The 25,393-nt window shown below is 41.3% G+C and overlaps 2 protein-coding genes and 1 pseudogene across 3 annotated transcripts in view; all 3 read left to right on the top strand.

The window, feature by feature from the left end:
* The window catches only part of WASHC2A (WASH complex subunit 2A), a gene marked incomplete at both ends in the record, with an annotated part of 58,758 nt that extends 58,453 nt beyond the window's left edge, over window positions 1-305 (top strand). Inside the window, one exon of the mRNA XM_080694801.1 lies at window positions 166-305. Within this exon, the coding sequence (XP_080550927.1) occupies window positions 166-305 (140 nt within the window). The remainder of the gene's footprint in view (window positions 1-165) is intronic.
* A 12,653-nt stretch (window positions 306-12,958) lies between these two features.
* On the top strand, window positions 12,959-13,779 carry LOC308262377 (hypoxanthine-guanine phosphoribosyltransferase-like; annotated as a pseudogene). Its single transcript has 2 exons — window positions 12,959-13,156; window positions 13,365-13,779. The product of its transcript is annotated as a hypoxanthine-guanine phosphoribosyltransferase-like (transcript).
* A 5,231-nt stretch (window positions 13,780-19,010) lies between these two features.
* Window positions 19,011-25,393, top strand: part of ZFAND4 (zinc finger AN1-type containing 4) — a gene marked incomplete at both ends in the record, with an annotated part of 41,963 nt that continues 35,580 nt past the window's right edge. Inside the window, one exon of the mRNA XM_080694160.1 lies at window positions 19,011-19,272. Coding sequence (XP_080550286.1) covers window positions 19,011-19,272 — 262 coding nt within the window. The remainder of the gene's footprint in view (window positions 19,273-25,393) is intronic.

The raw sequence follows: 25,393 nt of genomic DNA, 5'->3' as shown, positions 1-25,393 counted from the left end.
CTATTAGGTGTTTTGCACCTAATAAGGTAATTGAGCTAGGACTATAAGAGGCTTGACTTCTATATGTTACCAGAATTAGGTCTTTGGTGGTTTGTATGGATGTGTCTTAAAAGTGCCCATTGTCTTGCTTGTTCAGGAACTCTCTTTTTCTTTTTCTTTTCAAAGATGATATCTTCTCCTCTGCTCTTCAGACTAAGACAGCCAAGCCAAAAAGCCAGCCTGCACAGGCAGCGCCAGAAGCAAGATCTGAGCACAAGGTGTCTGACATATTTGATGATCCCCTGAACGCCTTTGGAGGCCCATAGATCATATAGGGCATCCACATCTCAACCGTTAGTCATGTCTGTGAGTTAGTGGTACTCTCTCCATGTTCGTTGTCTTAACTGGATTATAAAGAGGAAATACTGAAACAGCTAACCTTTTACCCAGTGTACTTAGTATTTTTCTGTACTGATTTTAACCATGCTTAATACCACAAAACAGTGGCTGGCTTGGATTTATTAGTCTTGGTGTTGGCCACATTAAGATTAGAGAAGAAACTTGTGGTTTCCACCGGTAGGTAAGGAATCCAGAGGCAGCAGATGACTTGGGGTCTTTGTTATGCAGCGGGAAACCCTTAGCGCTAGCGCCTTGGAAAAGTGAAAGAGGAGGAGATGAGAGATTATACTTCATGAGTCTTGGCTTATAAGAGGAAGTTTCAACTGAATTCCAAAGACACCTCTGTAAATTCTCTAAGGAAAGATTTACAATACACGGCCGTCCACTTGTCTGATTATATAAATAAAGTTTAAGTGGAAAACAGTCACACTCATTGCTTGACCTGTTGTCTGTGGCTGCCTTCAGAATTGAGTATTGCAGCAGACTGGATGCCCACAGCCCAAGATGCTTTGCACCCACCCCTTTACAGAAACAACTTCCTGCTCCTTGTTCTGAGGCATCCATCTCCATCCTTGGGGCTCTGTCTTGGTGGAGGCAGCAGAATGAACCCAGATAGTACTAGCAGAGAGAACTTAAGATGAAAATAGTCCTGAGCAGCACTGTCCCTGGGATTCTGCATTGATGGACATGTTCTGTGTCTGCACTATCCAGTGCAGTAGCTCTCAGCCACATGGATCATGCATAGCTTGCCTCTGTCCCAGCTGTGCCTCCCACACTGTACTGTATTGCTGCTGAGTATTCAGTATGTAAGCATGGCACAAATATTGTAGGCCAGCCAGGTTGGCCTCACAAATCCTGAAGTCATCAACTTTTTCCTTGGGCACTGGGAGTTACTCATACCTGGAGCCAAAGCTTTTGCATGGCTCCCACAGGTCAGCTGTGTGCCCTGCTCTGCTGTGACTTGATGGCAGGAGATGCCACTTATTAGTTTTCTACACCCCCCCCCAAGCCATTTGCACCTCTTTTTTTTGTTGAAGTTGTTTTCTTTTAGAGCCACCAGTGTATGTCCAGTCATTAGATTGGTTCATTAGCTTAGGGAATTCAGGAGACAGTAGCATTAGAAACATGCAAACTGCTATGCTTAGAGATTTGAAAGGGTGTGGGAACTTACTGCAAAAAGTTCTATTGTAGTTGCTTTTTGTGCTATATATCTTTGTTGTTTTGTTTTGTTTTTATGGTACTGGGTATTGAACCCAGGAGCATTCTACCTCTGACATACATCCTAGGCCCTCTTTTTATTCTTTTTTTTTTTTTTTCCCTCAGTACTGAGAATTGAACCCAGTGGCATTCTACCTCTGAGCTATACCTCTGAGCCCTATTTATTTATTTATTCATCTTGAAGTACTAGGAATGGAACCCAGGGGCATTCTACCTCCAAGCTATACTCCCAGCCCTATTTTTTATTCTTTATTTTGAAACAGCTTCTCACTGAGTTGCAAAAAGCCTAAGTAGTAGCTGAGGCTGTTTGTGAACCATGATCCTCCTGTCTCAGCCTTCTAAATGCTGCACCCCCAGCCCTATTTTTAAGTCTTTATTTAGAAAGAGGGTCTCACTAGGTTGTGGAGAGCCTCACTAAGTAGCTGAGGCTAACTGCAAACCTGTGATCCTCCTATCTCAGCCTCCTAAGTACTGGGATTACAAGTGTGCACCACCAAACCCAGCTCATTTCTGATTTATACAGTTGAGCCAAGTAGATCATGTCCTAATTTTACAGATGAAGCTAAACTCTGGGAATTATGTGGAATAATGGAACGAGATTGGGATTTTGTATTTTACCTGAGATTCAAATTTGGCTCTTCTACTTAGAGTTGTTTAATTGTAGGCAAATTGTTTTACCTTCCTAGCTCTGTTTCTTACTTTGTGAACCAGAGATTTCAGTACCAATCTTGCAGGATTGCAAAGGAGAGAGAAGGTGTAAAGACCTTTGTAACCATCTGGCACTTGATAAATGGTAAGTGAAAAATTAATACCTGGGGCCCCACATGACATGCACCTGTAATTCCAGTACCTGAGAGGCTGAGGCTAGAGGATGGCAGTTCTGAAGGCAGCCTGAGCAATGAAGCAGAACTTTCAGCAACCTAGCAATACCCTTTTAAAAAAAAAAAAAAAAATTGAAAAGGGCTGGGTTGGAACTTGGGGATAGACTGCCCCTGAAGATTGAATCTCCTATAACAGAAATACAATTAAGAATGAATGACTTGGTCAAGAAATAGAGTTTTTGGTGTTGGAAGCCAAGACTGAAATCTGCTTAACTCCAAAGCCTACGTTGTCGATACTCTGAATTGGGGGAGGCAGAGTTGGGAAACTCAGTTTATGTAATTAAGACTCCATCAGACACTATTTTGACTCTATATACAAAGACAATTCCCATCATGTCTCTTGACTTCGAGGGGTTTCATTCTACCATTAAGCAAGGAACCAGTGAGCTGGGCGTGGTAGCTCACGCTTGTAATCCCCGCACTTGGGAGGCGGAGACAGGAGGATCACGCTGGTTTGGAGCCAGCCTCGCTGGCTTAAGAGACCCTGTTTCCGAGTAAAAATTTTATATATATATATATATATATATATATATATATATATATATATATATATATATATATATCTGGGAGTGTAGCCCAGAGGTAGAAGGGCTTCCAGGAACCCCAGTACCAAGAAGAAGAAGAAGAGGAGGAGGAGGAGGAGGAGGAGGAGGAGGAGGAGGAGGAGGAGGAGGAGGAGGAACCAGTGGCAAGACAGGCTGACCAAAGTAAGGGGTTTCATCATCCACACCCCAGTGAATTCTCAATAGTTGTTGAACTGTGGAGGCTGGCAGGTAAGAACCAAGAGGAAAATGAGAGAGATGGAAGATGGAAGAATAATGAGGTGTTGGGTTCACCTTGGGCTGGTGGAGGAGGAGGAGGAGGAGGAGGAGGAGGAGGAGGAGGAGGAGGAGCCAGTGGCAAGACAGGCTGACCAAAGTAAGGGGTTTCATCATCCACACCCCAGTGAATTCTCAATAGTTGTTGAACTGTGGAGGCTGGCAGGTAAGAACCAAGAGGAAAATGAGAGAGATGGAAGATGGAAGAATAATGAGGTGTTGGGTTCACCTTGGGCTGGTTCCTGAGTCATCAAAACTGAGGATGCTCCATTGTGCAGTGAAAGTGAGATCGTCAGCCGAGACCTACTGGATTGGTGAGGAGCTAAAAGTCCTTTAGAAACCAAGAAGGAAGCAGGAGGCCGTCAGGCTGGATGGCACAGGTTGTCCTGAAACCCCTTAAGGTTTACATTCAGCTCACCAGCTTGGAAGCAAGAAAAGTGACTGGACTTTGTGCCCAGGGCGTGCTCTCTACTGCCTGGCCCGCCATCCCTGGTACTGTGGATAAGCAATAAATTGATGAGGCCTACAGAGTTACCTGCTCTTGCGCTTGTCTTTGGCCAAGCAGGGTAATGTCCCTATTTAAACACGAGCTCATGGAGGCCAGGAATATTACAAGACGGCAGGTGCAAAAGAGGGTTCTTTCAAGGGCCAGAACGCACTAGGAATGCTCCAGGCTTGAGAGAGGCCACCCATGGCCGTCGGTGGGTCCCAGGGACGGCGCTCCTGGGCCGCTCCACCGAGGCTCCAAGCACGCCATGGCAGGTGCGCGGTGCGTCCCCCACAGCACGCTGGGGCCCGGGCCAGGTGTCCCCGGCTTGTCCTAAAGGAACCACATCCGGGTCTCTCCCAACCGACCACCGTCACCCAAGGCCGCGGGGCCCGGCTTCCGAGCAACCGACGCGTCGGTGGCCAGGCCCCGCCCCGTTCCCACTAATTGGGCGGCAGCGAGAGCGGAGGCGAGCGATTGGCTGTTGGCGTCACAAAGGGGCGGGGGGAGGCGTTGTGAGCCAGCGCCTGCTGCGGCGTCGCTAGCGGAGCTGCGCGTCCTGGTCAGTGTGCGAGCTAGAGAGCGAGGGAGGGAGCGACGGGCCACAGCCGGTGAGGGCGGACGAGCGGGCTGCCGGGGAGGGCTCCGGGCGAGCAGCCCGTCCTCCACCCTCGCCGCGCGGCCCCGCGGTTACCTGGACACAAGCCCGGGAAGCGGGCCGGCCCTGCGTCGCTGCCCCCGGTCCAGGCCCGAGCGTTTCGGCGGCGCGAGTCAGCTCCGGTGACTCGGCCGTCCAGGTGCAGGACGTGGAAAGCGTGCGCGGCCACCGCGCTGACTGTCGTCTCTCGCCAGGGGACTCCGGGCTGAAGTTCAACTCACCCAGGCTTCCTTCGGGGCAAGGCATTCTGTAGCTTGCATTGAAAACGGCCGGGGTGTTTACACACATCAGTGCGTGTAGATCTGGGGCAGCAGTTTTAATGGCCACATCACACTGTGGTTGTCTTTATGTTGGGGGAAAGTTTAAAAGGTAACTGCCCTTTATTTTGGGGTGGTTTTTTTTGGGGGGGGAGGGGTAGTGGTAACAGGATAGAACCTAGAGGGATTCTACCTCTGAGCTACATCCCCGGTCCTTTTTTACTTTTTATATTGAAACAGGGTCTCGCTGAGCTCCCAGGCTGGCCTCGAACTTGCATTTCTTCGGTCCCAGTCTCATACTTACTGGTATCACACACCTGCGCCCACCGCAGTTGGCAGTGGTAAACAGTTTTAGAAGAGAGAGTGAGAACCTGTGCAGTGGCACATGCTTGTAATCCCAGTATTTGGGAGGCTGGGAATGGAGGGTTGCATGCCCAAAGCCAGCCTCAGCAGTTTAGTGAGACTCTCAGCAACCTAGTGAGACCCTGTTTCCAAATAAGAAATTTAAAAATCAACTTGGGCTTGATGGCACACACCTATAGTCCCTTGGGAGACTAAGACAGGAGGATCACAGATTCAAGGTCAGCCTCAGCAAATAGACTCTGATCAAACTAGCAAGACCCTGTTTCAAAATAAAAATAAAACAGAGTTGGGGGTGTAGCTCAGAGGTAAAATGTCTGGGTTCAATCCCCAGTACTAAAAAAAAAAAAAAAATTAAAAATCAGGCAAGAAGTGTAGCTTAGAGATAGAATGCCCCTGGGTTCAGTCGCCAGTACCATTTAAAAAAGAAGGGGGATGGGGATGAGAGGGTAAAGCCAATTCCAATTACTGAAATTACTTATTCAATGCTATTTTTGCCTTACATATTTCTGAATTACATTTTCATCTTTGGTGACTGTGTTTTGGGGCTTTTTCCAAAAAGTGACAAATGTTTTAGAAATTGATTTAGAAAAATTTTTGTCACTACTCTTAATAGCAGGATATGTTTTATTTGTTTATAGTACTAGGGCTTGAACCCAGAAGCATTCTACCTCCAAGCTACACCTCAACCCTATTTTATTTTTATTTTTTGAAACAGTCTCGCTAGGTTGATAAGAGTTTCACTACTTACTGAGGCTGGCCTTGAACCTGCTATCCTCCTGTCTCAGCCTCCCAAGTACTGGGATTACAAGCATAAGCCACCATGCCCAACTTTTTCGTGTGTGTGTGTGTGTGTGTGTGTGTGTGTGTGTGTGTGTGTGTGTGTGTGTGTCTAGGGGGGCATTCTACCTCCCAGCTGTATCCTCAACCCAATTTTATTATTTTCGAAACAAGGTCTCACCAAGTTGCTGAGGCTGGCTGCAAACTAGCTATCATTCTGTCTCAGCCTCCCAAGTACTGGGATTACAGGCATTCACCACCATGTCTGGCTTTTTGTTTGTGTTTTGTTTTTTAACTTGTGTCATTTCCTACCCTATCTTTGGGTTGGGGAAGTATGGCTAAGTCTTTGGCCCACTGGAGCTTCTATTTGCTCCTCTAGCCCCCATTCTGGTTTAACCAGAATATATGGCCTCATTTTTGTCCTCTGCTATGATGACTTCTACTGTTGTTTTGTAGAGGCAAACATTCTCAGTGTGGTTACCATCCTTGATTCTTTTTTTGTATATTGGAAATAATTTCATTAACTGGGCCCAAATTTATGGGTAGAAGTTCCAGCATAACTAGAACTGTACTTTGTTGCTCATTTTTTTCTAGCCTGTATTCACTTTATCTATTCTTATTCTAGTCGGAAGACTTCCAGATCTATATCCTCTATCTTCCTCCAGCTTGTTTCTTATTTTCAGGGTATTGCTATGGAAGAGAGCTGTGGTGAAAGAAATGCTCTTTATATCCTCTGTCCCCAAGTTTCCCAAATGCTCACCTGTACCTTTTTCTGGAATGTGCATTTCAGCATTTCTGACACAAGATTTCTGTTGCTAGAACTGCTACACTGATCATTCTGTAGCACTCATATTTGATTTAGCATGATAAGTATGTTAGGAGCCTGCCTGTTAACAAAAATCTTATTTTGCAAATAGTTAAAATGAGAGGGAACTTAGGGTTCTAGAGCTCCATAGGGAATCATTTTTCCTACAGGTATTTTACTGTAGGAAAAAAAAAAAAATGCTTGTTTTTTGTGGAGCTGGGAATTGAACTCAGTACTTTGCAAATGTACCACTGAACTATATCTCCCGCCCAGAATTCACTATAAAAGATATAAGGCCGGGCACTGTGGTGCATACTTGTCATGCCAGTAACTTGGGAAGCTGAGATAGGAGAATCACAAGTTCAAGCCCAGCCTCAGCAACTTAGTGAGACTCTCAGCAACCTAATGAGACCCTGTTTCAAAACAAAAAGTAAAATGAGCTAGAGGTGTAGGTCAGAAATAGAATGTTCCTGGGTTTGATTCCCAGTATCAAAGAAAAAGAGAAAATATAGAACAAAACCTGAGCAATACAACTCATTTAGCTTTTAGCAGTAATAGCCTTTTGCCACTATCACTATGATAACACAGTACTGTTTTACTCTATTACTCATTTTGATAAATAGTGTCACAGCATTCAAAATAACTGCTTTTCTTGTTAGTATTATGAAAATTCCCCCACTACAACAGAAACGCGTATATGTGCCTGTGTGTCATGAGTTGTATACATTTTGGTGGACTTTGCAGTGAACCAGAAAATGATTGATGGGAAATCAATCATTTTCTGCCAACAAACTTTTGGAGTATAACCAACATTTCTTCATCTCTAAGACAATGTTAATATCTTACCTATATCACAGTTTTTTTCTGAGGACCAAATAAGAAAGTAGTTATTTAAATTCAGTCATTGAATAAACTTGTTTGTTCAGTATATGAAGAACACTGCTAGATGATAGAGAAGTAAATCAGATGTTGTCTCTCTTAGTTTATAGTTTAGTAAGGGAAAAAATCCATGTATTTTTCCATGTATCCATGGATACAGTGTACAACATAGTGGTGCAAAAGAGAATAAATATAAAAAGCTTTATAGGATGATTTATATTTGAGCTGGGTGTGCATGTGTGTATGGTACTAGGGATTGAATCTAGGCCCCCTCTCATGCTAGGCAAGTGCTCTGCCACTGAGCTACATCCCTACCCCCTTGAGTGAGCCATGAAAGATTATCAGAACTGGGCATAGGGATGCACACCTGTCATCCCAGGACTTGGAAGGCTAAAACAGGAGTATCACGGGCGTAAGGCCAGCCTTAGCAACATAGCAAGACTCAGCAACCTAATGAAACCCTGTTCCAAACAAATCTGGGTGTATCTTGGCATTAGAATTCCTTTGGGTTCAATCCCTAGTACCACAGGGGAGGGAGGGAGGTTGGGCCCTTATTATGCAGCTGCAGGTAGGGTTGGCAATGAATAGGGCAGAGTAGGAAAAAGGATGTGGAGTCTGAGCTCTTCCAAAGTTGCAGGTGTAAATGATTAGAGGACAAAACTGTGAGAAGGATTTGAATGAGATGTAGAATAGCAAAGAGGGACTGGCAGGTGAGATGCAAGACCACAGAAGCCTTTCTAGGGAGTCTTAATTGTTATTCCGTAGGTAGTGGGACACCATTTCTTGGTGTTGAGCTGAGAAATAATAGCATTGGTTCTACTCTTTCAAAAGATAACTATTCTCCTTGTATAATATTAAGGAAATTCTGATTGAAACAGCAATGAGATTCTAGTACATAATTGCTGAGGATGATCAGAATCAAGAACACTGAAAGTACAAAATACTCCTGAGGATATGGAGTGACAGGAACTCTCATTTCCTGCTGACAGAAATGCAAAATGGTACTGTCACTTTGGAATATTATTTGACAGCTTCTTAAAATCTTAACATACTCATCATATAATCCAGCAATTATATTCCTTGAAATTTTCAGTTAAAAATGTATGTTAAGCCAGGCGTGGTGGCACACGCTTGTAATCCCCGCGCTTGGGAGGTGGAGACAGGAGGTTCGAAGCCAGCCATGATGGCTTAAGAGACCCTGTTTCCAAATTAAAAAATATAAAATAGGTCTGGGAGTGTAGCCTGGAGGTAGAAGGGCTTCCAGGAACCCCAGTACTGCCACAAAAAAAAAAAAATGTATTTAACCGGGCCTGGTGGCACATGCTTGTAATCCCAGCATTTGAGAAGCTGAGACCAGAGGATCACAGTTCACAGACAGCCTCGGCTACTTAGGTCTTGTTTCAAAATAAAGAATAAAATATTGGGCAGGGGGTGTAGCTTGGAGGTCAAATGCCTCTGGGTTCCATCCCCAGATCTGCAAAATTTTTTTTTAAATGTATTTTAAACACATCTAGCTGGGCGTGGTGGTACACTCTTGTAATCCCAGCATTTGGGAGACTGACACAGGAAGATCTAGGTTCACGATCAGCCTCAGCAACTTAGTGAGGCCCCTTGCAACTCAGTGAGACCCTGTTTCAAAATAAAGAATAAAAAATAGGACTGGGGGTATAGCTTGGAGGTAGAATGCCCCTGGGTTCCATCTCCAGTACGGCAAAACAAACAAACAAACCTGAATACAACATCTGGAGCAGCTTTGTTCATAATTGACCTAAATTGGGAGTACCCAAGATATCTGTCAGCAGGTGAATGAATAAACTCTGTGCTACATCCAGACAGTGGAATATAGTTCAGCACTGAAAAGCCATCAAGCCATGAGATGATGTGCACGAACTTTAAATGGATATCAGTAAGTGAAAGAAGCCAATCTGAAAAGACTATATATTGCATGATTCCAACTGTCTGACATGCTGGGGAAAGCAAAGCTAGGGAGACATTAAATGATCAGTAGTTGTCAGGAGTTGGAGTGGGGAGGGGGCTCAATAGGCAGAACACAGGATTTTTAGGCTAGTGAAACTATTTGGATGTTATAATATTGAATACATGTTTTTATACATTTTTCCAAGTCAAAGGATGTACACCTAATATAAACCATGGTTTTTGGTGATAATGGTGTGGTGGTTCGCGTTGTAACATACACTATGTGGTGCAGGATATAGGAGGAGGAAAGGCTTGTCTTTAACTTAGATTCATTTCCCTCATTGCTGTCAGTGCAGTCTAATGTGATCTTAGAACCTTGTGTGACCTTTTCCCCTCCTTAAACACAGATAGTAAATAGTGGATAGTGTGATAAAATGTTACCCCAATTAAGTTTTCTTAAACTTTGTTTCCAGAAGTTAAAAAGATAACTGATGGATTAGAAGTGTGAATTATAGGAATCAAGGCTTTGAAAATGGCTCAGTTGAGAACTAATAAAGCCCTGAAGCTAAGTCCTAATCCATGTGAATGGAGAGGGTGTCAGGACAGAAGTGTTACGCTGTGATGTCAAGATTGAGCACCTCCAGATGTCATGAGGATGGGGAGGCGGTGAGATGATGCCTGGATTTCTGGCTCTAGTGACTTGACGATGGAGGCCTGCAGAACAAGGAGGAGCTTGTGGGAAAGAGGATTTGTTTTGGGTGTATTGGGTTTCAGGAGTCTTTCCAATGTCCAGAGTTTAAATGACTTGGGAATATCATGCTTTTAAAGTGATTATTAACCAAGCCACAAACTAAATAACTTCCTTGCTAGGCACAGTGACACATGCCTGAAATATCATTACTTGGGAAGCTGAGATTGTTTTGAGGCCAGCCTCAGCAATTTAGTGAGACCCTGATTCAAAATAAAAAATTTTAAGCTGGGCGTAGTGGCGCATGCTTATAATCCCCGCGCTTGGGAGGCTGAGACAGAAGAATCGCACAGGTTTGAAGCCAGCCTCAGCTACTTAGTGAGATTCTCAGCAACTTAGTGAGACCCTGTTTCCAAATAAAATATAAAATAGGTCTGGGAGTATAGCCCGGAGGTAGAAAGCCTTTGAGTTCCACCTCTAGTACCACCAAAATAAAATAAAAATAAAATAAAAATTTAAAAGGGCTGGTGGTGTAGCTCAGAGATAAATGTACCTGGGTTCAATCCCAGCTACAAAATAAATAAATAAATATTCCTTTAAAGACATTTCTATAAAAATTTCTGTGACATCTCATTTTGGTAGAAAAAAAATGTAAATTTATATCCCATCTTTATTTTTGACTCACACTTCCATGCTCACCTAGAATTACTTACTAATATCTTTCTCACACTTTGAGGCCTTGCCCATCCTGAACTACATTCAGAAGTTTACCCATCTTCAGGGAACTTCACAACACATTCTATGTGGCCAGTTTCAGCCTCAGAGCAAAACCATACAGAAACATAAAACTCCAAATCATTATCTCCTATGATTTATGGACTCAGAAATCCTACCAAACCAAATTCAGCAACATATATAAAGCATTATGTACACAAATTCCAAGAATGTAAGGTTGATTCAACATATAAAAATTAAGGTAACATGCCATGTTAGTAGCAGTAATAAGAAATGGTAGCATTTGACAAAATCTGTACCTTCATCTCAAACAAAAAACTAAATATGTAAACAAGTAAAACTAGAGGGGAACTCTTCAACCTGAGAAAGGATCTATGAAAACCCCACAGCTGATGTCATGGCATCCTGCAATCAGGAACAGAGATACCCAGATACCCAGTCAGCCCACTTGTAGTTAATCTTATGTTGTAGGTTCTAAGGTCAGATAAGCAAGAAAAAAGCAAGGGCAAGTCAGGCATGGTGGCCCACACTTGTAATCCCAGCATTCAGGAGGTTGAGAACAGAGGATCGCGACTCATGGACAGCCTCAGCTACTTAGACCCTTCACAACTCAATGAGATCCTGTTTCAAAAATAAAAGGTGGTGCACGCTTGTAATCCCCGCGCTTGGGAGGCAGAGACAGGAGGATCGCGCAGGTTCAAAGCCAGCCACTCGCACTGGCTTAGGAGACCCTGTTTCCAGATAAAAAATATAAAAAATAGGTCTGGGAGTGTAGCCCGTAGGTAGAAGGGCTTCCAGGAACCTGAGTACCACCAAAAAAAAAAAAAAAAAAAACTGAAAAATGGCTCTAGGGGTGTAGTTTAGAGGTAGAATACCCTTGGGTTCCATCCCCAGTACCACAAAAAGGGGGGGGGGGGAGCATATAGATGAGAAAGGAAAAAATAAAACTATATTTTCAGATAATGTGATCCTGTACAAGGGTTTATATATTAGAAAATTTGAAATAAGCTATTAGAATGAAATCAACTGATCAGCACAGTTGCAGTGTACAAGGTAAATATTTTAAAGTCAGCCTGGTGTGCTGGGCATGCCCATAATCCTAATTCTTGGGAGGCTGAGACAGGAGAATTGCAGGTTTGAAACTTGCCTCAGCAGCTTATACTCTTAGCAACTTAGACCCTTTTTAGAAATAAATTAGCTCAGAGGTTGATTACCCCTGAGTTCAATCCTTAGTACCTATCCCTCCAATACTCTGTGTATATGTTTTAATGTCATTTATTCTCCTATAAACAGTGAAAAAATCCATAAATGACAATTCCATTTATTATAGCATTGGAAAGACTAAAATACTTAGGAATAAACTCAAAAGAATATCCAATTCATAACCTAAAAATCAAAATATCTGGGCATAGTGGCGCTTGCTTGTAATCCTAATAGTTGGAAGGCTGAGACAGGAGGATCCAGGTTTGCTGCCAGCTTTAGCTACTTAGTGAGGCCCTCTGCAACTTAGACCCTGTTTCAAAATAAAGAATAAAAAAAAAAATTGGGCTGCGGGTATAATTCAGTGGTAGAATGCCCCTGGGTTCAATCCCAAGCACCAATAAGTAAATAAATAAATAACCAACCTGAAAGAAATCAAGATATAAACAAAGACAGTGCATGCTCATGAACTATAAGACAATGTTCTTAATACAGTAAGACTCCCCATCAATACTGATCACAGCTCAACATAATCCTTATCAAAATCCCAGCTGCCTCAGTTGCTGAGGCAGGTTTCAAACCTGCAAAATAGGCAGGCTCATCCTAAAATTTATATGGGAAGTGAAGATTTTTCAGAATAGCCAACGAGCTGGGTGTGGTGTCGCACACTTGTAATCCCTATACTCCTGAAATCTGAGACAGGAGGATCAAAGGTTCAAGCCAGCCTCAACTACTTAGGCCCTCTGTAACTTAGACCCTGTTTTCAAAACAAAGAATAAGGAGCAGTTGCTTTGGAGCATTTAGGGAAACCTCAGGGCTTGCCTGCACCGCCTGCTCCTCCTGTCTACCTACTTCCTCCTCAGACTGCAGTCCGTCCACATGCTAGCCTGCTCGGTTATGGCAACTGGCAGCCCCAGCATTGTGATTAGTGATGATAAAGCAACCTATGACCTAGATTTATTTTGTATACTTAATCATTATGCTGAGGATTTGGAAAAGGTGTTTATTCCTCATGAACTAATTATGGACAGGATTGAAAGGCATGCTCAAGACGTGATAAAGGAGGTGGGAGGCTTTCACATTGTGGCCCTCTGTGTGCTCAAGAAGGCTATAAATGTTTTGCTGGAGCTGGGCCTGGTGGCTCTTGCTTGTAATCCCAGCATTTGGGAGGCTGAGATAGGAGGATTGCAGTTCAAAGACAGTCTCAACTACTATTTAGTGAGGCCCTGTTTCAAAATAAAGAATGAAAAATAGGACTGGGGTTGTTGCTTGGAGGTAGAATGCCCCTGGGTTTTATCCCCAGTACCGAAAAAAAATAAAAATCTTTGCTGACATACTGTATTATATTAAAGCACTGAAGAGAAATAGTGATAGGTCCGTTCCTATGACTAGATTTTATCAGACTGAAGAGCTATTGTAATGACCAGTCAACAGTAATTGGTGGAGATGATCTCTCAACTTTAACTGGAAAGAATGTCTTGATTGCTGAAGATATAATTGACACTGGCAAAACAATGCAAACTTTGCTTTCTTTGGTTAAGCAGTACAGTTCAAAGATGGTCAAGGCAGCAAGCTTGCTGGTGAAAAGGACCCCTCAAAGTGTTGGATATAGACCAGACTTTGTTGGATTTGAAATTCCAGACAAATTTGTTGTTGGATATGCCCTTGACTACAATAAACACTTCAGGAACTTGAACAATATTGCAGTCATTGCTTAGTAAAGCTTTCTTCATGAAATGTCTAAGAATTTTACCTGTTTTGTATTTTAGAAATGTCAGTTGCTGCATTCTTGATTTTTATTTGCACTATGAACCTAGAAGCTATCAATTCCTTTTGGACAGATTGTTGTTTAATTTGTGAATGAAAAACATCTCTTAAACTATACCACTATTGAAAACGTGTCTGTAAAAAGCATTTAAAGAAAAGATGTATTAGTTTCATAATTGGTAATTTAATTTTATATATTCAGGAAAGAACAGTATATTGTTCATTATACAACCATGTGTTTAGAAAAGTAAGGAGCATACAGTTTTCAAATCAATGATAGCATTTAAGAGATTTTGTTCAGTCAAATAAACCTGTTACAGTAATGTTGACTGTATTTTCCCACGTTCAGATTATTTCTGTTCAATCTTTGTCAACTGTCCATTTTAAATGCAAATAAATAAATTCCAAAAAAATTTTTAAAATAAATAATAAAGCCGGGCATGGTGGCACATGCTTGTAATCCCAGTACTTGGGAGGCTGAGACAGGAGGATCACACAGGTTCAAAGCCAGCCTCGGCTACTTAGTGAGGCTCTCAACAAGTTAGTGAGACCCTGTTTCCAAGTAAAGTTTTAAAAATAGGTTTGGGAGTATAGCCCCACAGGTAGAAAGCCTCTGGGTTCCATCCCCAGTGCCACTAAATAAATAAATAAATAAATAAATAAATAAATAAATAAATGGCTGGGGGTGTAGCATGGAAGTAGAATGCCCCTGGGTTCCATCCCCAGTACCACCAAAAAAAATAAAAAATAGCCAACAAGGCCTTCCATTTTTAAATTTCAAAATATAATACAAGTCTACATTGATCAAACAGTGTGGTATTGACATAAGGGTAGACATACAGACCAATGCAATAGCATTAAGAGCCTGGAAATAAAACCTCACATTTAGAGACAAGTGGTTTTATACTAGGAGTCCAAGACAATTTTATGAGGACATAACAGTCTTGCCAACAATTGATACTGGAACTGGTTGTCCCCATGCAAAAGAACAGAGTTGGTTCCCTATCCCATAACATCCACAAAGGTGGGTGTGGTGGCAACACGTCTGTCATCCCAGTACTTGGGAGACTGAGACAGGAGAATCCCAGGTTCAAAACCAGCCTCAGCAATTTAACAAGGCCCTCAGCAACTCAGGGAGACCCTGTTTCTAAATAAAAAATAAGTCTGGCATGGTGACATACACTTGAAATCCCAGAATTTGGGAGGCTGAGACAGGAGAATCCCACAGGTTCAAAGCCAGCTTCAGCTACTTAGTGAGGCTCTCAGCAACTTAGTGAAATTCTGTTTCAAGAATAAAAAGCCAGACGTGGTGGCACACACTTGTAATCCCAGCATTCGTGAGGCTGAGATCAGAGGATTGAGGTTCACAGACAGCCTCAGCTACTTAGTGAGGCCCTCTGCAACTCAGTGAGACCCAGTTTCAAAATAAAGAATAAAAAATAGGGCTGAGAGTGCAGCTTGGAGATAGATTGCCTCTGGCTTGCATCCCCAGTACTACAAAAAAAAAAAAAAAAAGAATAAAAAGAATAAAAAATAGGGCTGGGGATGTAGCTCAGAGGTAGAGTGCCCCTTGGTTTCATCCCCAGTACTAAAAATTTTCAAAAAGAAAGAAAAAAGATAAAAGTATTGACAGGCAATGATGTGGAGAAATTAGTACCCACATTCATTATTGCTAGAGCTGCAATATGGTTCAGGCCACTTTGGAAAACAGTTTGATAGTTTCACAAATTGCTAAACCTAGAGTTTTTCATAACCCAACAAACTTCCTCCTAGCTGTATCAAAGAAAAAAGAAAACATATCCACACAAAAACGTATAACTGGATGTTCATCTTAGCATTATTCATATACCCCAAAATGAAAAACAACCTAAATGCCTGTCAACGCCATACAGGGGACTATTATTCAGCAATAAAAATGAATACAGTGCTAGGCATGGCAGTACTTGAGTGGCTGAGATGGATCACAGTTTGTCAATCTCAACAACTTAGTGGGACTCTCAGCCACCTAGGGAGACCCTGTTTCAAAAGAAAAAAAAATAATTTAAAAAATAGGGTTCATGGTGTAGCTCAGAGGTAAAATGCCCTGGGTTCAGTTCCCAGTACCAAAAAATAAAAATGTATCCTAGAAAATGGATGAACATGAAGCCCCAAATACCAGGAAATGGAGTAGGGCTAGGAATGAGAGGACCTTCCAGAGAGGATGTAGGGGAAATCTTGTATATTGATGACATAGGACTGGGTAGGGTTTGGGTGGGGTTCCTGTTGCTAATTGAGCTGCTGATTCTCATGAGTCACATTCAAAACTCCTGTGGGGCGTGGGGAATCCAGCTCATCCTTGTTTCCAGTCAATTCTTGGGTTGGTGAGGGGACAGGAGGCCACTCCTTCCCCAAGCCCTTAGCTCACTGATGCTTGTGAGGGAGTGTGGGAGCTGGGGTGGTGACTGAGTTCCCTACATCAGTCCTTCAGTTGGTATAAGGTTATTTGATTTTTAGCTCTTATTTTTTTATGAATGTCCAAAACTCTTTGTCCCTGCCCTCCCAGACTTTGTGTGGCCAGTTGGAAGTGTTTAGTTTGTGTTTATCTCTCCCTCATTTATGGAGCAGGGGCTGAGGCCGTGACACATCTGTGCTCTGCATCCATGCCTCTTTTGGACATTAAAGGTGGATTGATGCAAAAAAATGGATGTGCTTTAAAAACATAACATTAAGCTAAGTGAAAGAAGCCTGTCACAAAAGATCATATCTTATAGGATTTTAATTATGTGAACTGTCCAGAACTGGCCAATAATAGTAGTTCCCTTGGTCTGAGGGGTGCAAAGGGAAATTTGGAAGCATAGGTTTTATTTTATTTATTTATTTATTTTTATTTTTATTTATTTATTTATTTATTTATTTTGGTGGTAGTAGGGGTGGAACCCAGAGGCTTTCTACCTCCGGGCTATACTCCCAGATCTTTTTTTATATTTTATTTGGAAACAGGGTCTCACTAAGTTGCTGAGAGTCTTACTAAGTAGCCAAGGCTGGCTTCGAACTCGTGCGATCCTCCTGTCTTAGCCTCCCAAGCACCGGGATTACAAGCGTGCGCCACCCGCCTGGCTTGCAATAGGTTTTAGAGTTCCTTTCTGGAGTGAGGAAAATGCTCAAAAAATTATTGTAGGGATTGGAGTGTGTCTCAGTGGTAGAGTGCTTAGCATGTTTCAGAACCTGGGTTCAGTTACCACTAACACATACACAAGTAACTGTAGTGATGGCTGCACAACTGAATACACTGTAAAAACAGTAAATTTTAAGACTTTGAATGAATTTGAAAGTATGTAAATTATACCTCAATAAAGCAACTTTACAAAAAAGGTTTCCCCCACCTTTCCTGAAAGGTGTGCATTATCTTGATAGTTTAAGTTCAGGGCTCCGTTTACAAAGTATAATAATATTTTATCAGTCAGGCATGGTGGTGCACGCTTGTAATCTCAGTACTTGGGAGGGTGAGACCAGAGGATCACGGTTCGCAGACAGCCTCAGCTACTTAGGCCCTTTGCAACTCAGTGAGATTGTTTCAAAAATAAAGAATAAAAAAAAGGGCTGGGGTGTAGCTCAGAGGTAGAATTCCCCTGGGTTCCATCCCTAGTATAATAATAATAATAATAATAATAATAATAATAATAATAATATATAAGTTTGATCATCCCTGTGCTGCTAATTTCATATTTGTAATTTATCTTAATACTTCTATTTGGTGTATTTCCTCTCATATTCATTGGCCATTTTATGTTTGAGGATAGAGATTATCTAATACCTATTACCTATATTAACCCCCTTTTATTTTTTTTTATTTTTTATTTTTTTGGTGGTACTGGGGTTCCTGGAAGCCCTTCTACCTCTGGGCTACACTCCCAGACCTATTTTTACATTTTTGTATTTGGAAACAGGGTCTCCTAAGCCAATGCGCGCGGCTGGCTTCGAACCTGCGCGATCCTCCTGTCTCTGCCTCCCAAGCGCGGGGATTACAAGCGTGCGCCACCACACCCGGCTCCCCTTTTAATATTATAATGATAGATATGCTATGGAAACCCAAATGCTAACTGGTTATTTTGTCAAGTCCTGTTTTTTTTTTTTTTTTTTTTGGTGGTACTGGGGTTCCTGGAAGCCCTTCTACCTCCGGGCTACACTCCCAGACCTATTTTTACATTTTTTTATTTGGAAACAGGGTCTCCTAAGCCAGCGTGCACGGCTGGCTTCGAACCTGCGCGATCCTCCTGTCTCTGCCTCCCAAGTGCGGGGATTACAAGCATGCGCCACCACGCCCGGCCTGTCAAGTCCTGTTTTTAAAGGACCTATTAAGACTGTTGTTGTTCCTTTTATTCAAGGTGATTCAAATGTACAGTGGCTGTAAAGTTAGGCTTTATATGTTTAGATGACATAATTTACTTTGGAAAATAATATGCTTATATTTTTCAAAATCTTTCAAAACTATACTGATGTGTTGGGTTTAAATATCATTAACATCAAAAGTATTTTCTGCTTGATGTAGTGGTGTACACCTGTAATCCCAATACGTGGAAGACTGAGACAGGAGGATCATAGGTTCAAGGACAGCCTCAGCAAGTAATGACACTCTCATCAACCTAGCAAGACCATTTTTCAAAGAAAAGTAAAATAGGACTGAGGGTATAACTCAGACACAGAATGCCCTTAAGTTGAAGCCCCAGTATCACTAAAAAAAAGTATTTGATGACTATGTACTACTATATATTAGGATATATGAGTTCTAGTAAGATACAATAAAATATCAAAAATATATCTATTCTTAGCTGAGTGTGTTGGTACACATCTGTAATCCCGGTACTTGAGAAGCTGAGACAGAAGAATTACAGGTTTGAGGCTAGCCTCAGCAACTTAGACCCTGTTTCAAAAAAGTAAAGGGCTGGGAGTTTAGCCTAGAGATAGAATGCCCCTGGGTTCAATCTCCAGTACCATACACACACACACACACATGTACACACAGGCATGCATACACACATGTACATGAATTCTAGGGCTGTCGGGAAGATTCATTTGGGCCAGAGTTATTTTTAAAATCTTTATGGAAGAATGAGACTTTCATATAGGCTTGTTAAATATGCATATTTATATTCTTGGTTTTTAGGTACAAAACCCAAAACATGAACCATGATACATATTACCAATGTTCAATGCTGATTTGGCTAGAATTGGAATACAGTTGTCTACAAAATATTCTAGAAGACATAGAAAAAGCAAAGTGATGGATGACAGAAAAGAGCCTCCATTCTTCAATGAAGATAATGTGGGACCATTCTACTACAAACTTCCTTTCTATGATACGATGGAGCTCTTCATTGAAACACTGACTGGCACATGCTTTAAGCTGAGAGTTTCACCCTTTGAAGCTGTTATTTCTGTAAAAGCAAAAATTCAAAGATTGGAAGGTACTAGTCTTTATTTGGGGGATATAATTAAATTTGTTTAGCAAGAATGTATAAAAATTTTAAAGCTTTTGGATGGAGAAAATTTTCAAATTATGACATTAGAAAGAATAGGAAACATATAATATATTCTTCTCAACAATTACCAACTCATGAGCTATCTCCTTTCCATTCCTGTAGTCTCCCTACCTTACTCCCCTTCCACCAGAGTCTTTGGAATCAAATCTCTGGTATCATGGCAAAAGAGTGAAATCACATATTAGTTTTCAGCAAGCTATGATGACCTGAAAATTCTCCCAAAACACTCTTTTAATGGGAAATGGTAATTGTATTCTCTTAGTGACCTTGTTTACTGCTTACCTTTTTGCACTGCATTTAAATACTTTCTTCTTCTCCTCCTCCTCCTGTATCTTCTTTTCTAATATAAAGCTCACCTGAGCTTTTGGATTTCACTTAGACATAGTTGAAGTTCCATTAATAGAGCCAGGGATACTGAATATCATACATCTCTTTTTTATTTTTATGTGGATCATATTGAAAATGGCATACAATCAGACTGTGCTTGGTGCCCCCCCCACTTCCTCTTCCCCACTCCCAACAATGAGTGTCCAGGTTAACCATGCTACATTCATATTTGTACACATATTCGAATGTAGCTCCTCCATTAATCAACCTCAGCCTTCTTCATCTCCTACCCTTTCATTTCAGCTTTGCTGCAGTTTACCCTCCATTATCTGAAGTCCCTCTGATATTCCTAATAATCCCTAGTTTGGGCATATTAGAGAAAACATATGTCCCTTCTCTTTCAGTGCTTGGCTAATCTCACTGAACATAATGTTCTCCAGGTCTTCCCATCTTCTTGTGAATGGCATGATTTTGTTTTTCTTTATAGACATATGTCTCTTTTTTAAAATCTTTTTATAAGCCGGGTGTGGTGGCGCATACTTGTAATCCCCGTGCTTGGGAGGCAGAGACAGGAGGATTGCACTGGGTTGAAGCCAGCCTCGCTGGCTTAAGAGACTCTGTTTCCAAATTTAAAAAAATATAAAAAATAGGTCTGGGAGTGTAACCCAGAGGTCAAGGGTTTCCAGGAACCCCAGTACCACAAAAAAAATTTTTTTTAATATTTTCATATAATATCTCATATATATATTTGTGAAAAGTGCTATATAAGTAACATTGTATTAATATTAGAATATCTTTCTTTGTATCCTTCAGATTTCTAAAACAAAGTACTATTTACCATTTCTAGTTTGTGAAAATCCAGTTTTGACTAGGAAATTAAAATGTTCCATATAACACTAAATGATCTTTACTAGAAGCTAGATGAAACTTGCTTATAACAATAAGGTTGTAATTGGAATAAAGGATGAGTAGGGTGGGAATCTTTATTTTTGTGAGATCGAGGCTCTTGTTCCTGAGGTGTGTGTGTGTTTGTTTGTTTGTTTGTTTGTTTCATTTGTTTTAACCATTGCTTGGACTCAGAGGAAGTTCTTTTGAAATTAGGGCCGGATGGATTTTGTGGCCACATCAACATAGCCAATGGCAGCACATGCAAATTTTGTTCCCCAGTGACTTGGTGAGACCTGGAGTCAGAATATTTTATTTAGACTTTGTTCTGCTTTGTTATTTGTATGATGTGCAATGATACCTTTTTATTTTTAAATCACTCTTTAGAATTTTATTGGTACAATATGATTGTACATCATAGTGAGATTCAAAGTGGTACATTCATATATACTCACAACAGTGATACTCTTTTCATAGCAGGAATATAAAACCAAATAATCTTTTTATTTTCCCCTAATTTGTGCATTCTTAAATAGTCACTGTGCAGCAAGCATGCATTAGGGAGCATCTTCTTTAAGTCTTCTAATGTCAGAAGAGTGTACTTAGTCTTAGAGGAAATTAGGAACTCATCCAAGAGATAGGTTTAGTTACTGTCACAGTCAGAACCAGAACAAATTAGACTCCTTGTGCTTTGTAGGAGACATTATTGGAGTAAAAGCAGTAGTTCTATAAGTCATTAGACAATTGGAGCTCAGTTTAAACATTTATAAAACAAATACAGTAGACTGGTAAATTAGATAAGATGTAAAATGCCAGTGCACTGGGGATGGTACAACAAATGCCTTAGACATTGGGGCTTACACAGCAGTGATCTATTTTCTCACAGATTGGAGGCTGTTAGCACAAGGTTCAAGGTACCAACATGGTTGTGTTCTGGTAAGGCCTTTGTCTTTTTTCTTTTGCTAATAACACAATACCACAGACTGGTTAAGTTTTAAAGGAAAGATGGTTTATTTTGACTCACAATTCTGGATTAAATTGATGAGGCCACATCTGGTGATGGCCTTCTTCCTGGCAGAGTCCTGAGATGGCTCAGGGCATCACATGACAGGAGACGGGAGGGGGGCATGTAAGTGTGTTTCTTGCTCTCTTCCTCATACAGAATACTAATATTCAACCCTGGGAACCTGCCCGGATGATTTTATCCAATCCTAATCACTTTCCTAGGTCCCATCTGGACACCACAGTCAGTTTAAATTCCCAACCTCTTAATCCCTCACAATGGGGAGGAAATTTCATATGTGCACAAACCATACTCAGGTCACAGCTGTCCTCTTTCTGCCTGCAGACTTTTCACTGTGTCTTCATTGTGCCTCCGCATGGCACAGAGAGAACACTCAAAGACAAGCTTTCTGGTATCTCTCATAAAGACATTAAGCCCATCAGGAGGAGCCACTTCATGACCCTTTCGAAACCTAATTATCACCAAAAGCCTCATCTCCAAGTAACCATCATATTGAGGGCAAGGGTTTGGACATATAAATTACTGGGAGGACAAGTCAATGCATACACTTACCGCTAGTGGTCAGAAGATCTTAATTTCCTCCTCCTGTGCCCATTTCTCAAACTTACACCCCTTGTCCAATCCTTTCCTACTGCTCTCCAGACTTTCTCCTAGCTTCAGCAGTTGGGCAGTAACAGTCACTGTGTGCTTCAAGAGGCTTCAAGCCGGCAGCCTTAACCAGGTACAGTGGCATGTACTTGTCATCCCAGTACTTGGGAGGCTGAGACAGGAGGATTGCACTTTAGAATTAGCAACTTAGTTGAGGCCCTGTTCAAAATAAAAAAACAAAAGGGCCACGCTGGGCATGGTGGCACACACTTGTAATCCCAGTGCTTAGGAGGCTGAGACAGGAGGATCACACAGGTTCGAAGCCGGCCTCAGCTACTTAGTGAGGCTCTCAGCAACTTGGTGAGACCCTGTTTCCAAGAAATATATAAAATGGGTCTGGAAATATATAAAATGGGCCCAGAGGTAGAAAGCCCCTGGGTTCTACCCCCAGTAACACACACACACACACACACACACACACACACACGCACGCACGCCTCGGAGCATATCTTAGAGGTAGAGTGCTCCTGGGTTCAATTTCTAGTAAAAAAGAGGGGCAACGTTCATGAAAAATAAATTTTTTTGGGGGGGGATGACCTTTATACTTCCACCCCTGAAGTCATTTGGGGCTAACCTGGTAAGATTCTCTAGGTTGGAGAGCTATGGAATAGAGAGGACAAAGGTGACATTGCTCAAGTTAATCCTGCAGGGAAAATCATTCTTCCTTTTAGGCAGCCTCTGGTGAGTTCAGGACTAGACCCTAGAGAGAAAGAGGAGGGAGGATGGAAGGAGTGTGCCAGGTTAAGAATGATTAAACTGCAGTAAGGGAAGGTGGGTACCTACCAGGGCATCTTTAATGGCCCTGAGTGCCAAACACTGTGCCTGGTTTTCAGTTGGTAGCTGAGTAGTTACTTGACCTGTCTTTATATTAGTTGACCACCTTAAAATGGGAATGATAATGGTATCCATCTCAAAGGTTGTTCTCTGGATTACAGGAAATAACTAAAATGCTTGGCAGAGTGCCTGTGATATTTATCAGAGGAAAATGGCGAGTCTGCACATAGAGCCTTGTGTGCCCAAGAACGAACGTGATACCTTGCCCATGGGAAACATCTTTGCTGGGCTCACTGACTTCCCTAAGGAGCCAGAGTCTTTGGAGCTCATCATTAATGAGAGGAGTGGTCTACAAAAGAGAGGCTTTCCATTCCATAAGGTGTGAAAAATGATGAGTGAAGTTGGCAAAGAAAACTGTGGCAGAAAATGTCAGGGAGTGTTTGTTACAGTGGGCCTCCTAGACTTGGCCTCTAAACTTGGCATTACTGCTCCCTGACAAAGGTCTCTCTTGGCTTCTGGGCATGGGATGGGATTGTTTTTATCACCCCCCTCCCCTTATGAGTAAGTAGAGCCATATGATCAGTTCTGGCCATGAGCTATGAATGGAAAGTCATTTCTAGGCACAGTAATTGTTGCTCTTTCAACCTGGCTCCTTGAGTGACAGCAGTGAGCAGAGTCTTCTGCTGTCATGTAATGGACATGTAACATGAGCAAGAAGCAAGTCTTTCTTTTAAGCTAGTGACTCGTAGTTTGCTATTTCAGATGAACTTCCTTTATTTCTGACCCAGTGTCAGGAGAGGACCTCATTTTCCCCCCATCTAGATAATGGTTGTCTATGCATCCATCATGCATTGAATTTGTCTTGTCTCTTCTTAACTTTACAGCTGTCCATCACATTGTGATATATGTTGATCACCTGATCTCTTTCTTCCTAGGTCAGTATTACACTGGCTTATTTACTGTAAATCTTAATAACTGATATTGTATCCCTTTGATGTGCTATTTAAAATTATCTTATCTCTTCCTGTTGTGAACTTTTAATTATTTTATAGAACTTTGTGTGTAAATGTATCTAGGCTTGGATATCAGGAAAGATAGGGAACATTTTGGGAGTAGTGTTATTTTGTTATTTTATTTCCTTAGCACTCAGTCTAACAATTGTTAGAGATCTTTGCATAAGAAGCAGAGTGCCACACAGTGGTTAGATGGCTGACTTGCAGCATTTTGTTTCAGCTAACTTCTGTCCCCAGCAACTGTTTCAGCGCCCACCCTTCAGCCCACCCACCTTCACTATGTATGATTCAAGTATAGGGTTTAAAAATGATTTTTTTCTTATAGAAACAGCAAACCTCACCATCTCCCAAAGGAGAAACATTTTTAATCCTCTCAATTATAAACATACTTTTCTGGAAAATTGTCTACTTGCCTTCATTTTCTAATTTATCACATGAAATTTTCAAGGTAGTCTCTTCTGTTTCCTACTTTCTATTGTGTCTTTAGTTATGTTGCATTTTCATTCCAGATCTGTGCCTTCTCTTTTTCTTGGTTAGTTTTATCAGAGGTTATTCTATTTTCCTGGTGTTTTCAAAACATCTTTTATCTGTGTTATATCTTTGGTTTTGATTTTATTAATCTCTGCTTTTGGCCTTGCCTTTTACTTCTTTGTATAAAATTTGTACCCTTTCCTTTTTATTTTTATTTTTATTTTCTTCTTTCTTTTCTTTTCTTTCTTGCTTTTTTTTTTTTTTTTTTTTTTTTGGTGTTGTACTAGGGATTTACCCCTCTGAGCTGTCCTCCCAGCCCTATTTTATTTTCTATCTTAAAACAAGATTTTACTAAATTACTTCACAAGAGGTTTGACACTGTGATCCTCTTGTCTCAGCCTCCCAGATACTCACAGGTATGTGCTACTGCACCTTGTGTCTCATTGTTCATTAATTTCAGTCTTTTAATTTTCTCTGCTCTTACTTAACACTCTTCTTTCTTTCTTTCTTTCTTTCTTTCTTTTTCTTTCCTTTTTTTTTTTTCAGTACTGGAGACTGAACCCAGGGGCATTCTGTCTTCAAGCTACAACCCCAGCCCTATTTTTTACTTTTTATTTTGAAACAGGGTCTCACTAAGTAGCTGAGGCTAGCTGAAAATCTGAACTCAGCCTCTCAAGTACTGGGATTACAAGTGTGTACCACCATGCCCAGTCTTTCTCTACTTTTCTAAGGAGGAAACTTAGATTATTGGTGCTAGATTTCCTGTCCTAATTAGTACATTTAATGCTATAAATTTCTGTCTTAGCATTGCTTTTGCTGCATCCCACAAATTTTAAGAAGTTATGTTTTCATCTAGTATCTCATTCAACATTCTCACTGCTGCAATCCCAAACAACTGACAACA

The sequence above is a fragment of the Muscardinus avellanarius genome (genome assembly GCF_963383645.1).
Source record: "Muscardinus avellanarius genome assembly, chromosome: 4".
NCBI lineage: Eukaryota > Metazoa > Chordata > Mammalia > Rodentia > Gliridae > Muscardinus > Muscardinus avellanarius.
This window is presented reverse-complemented; position numbering and strand designations above follow the sequence as displayed.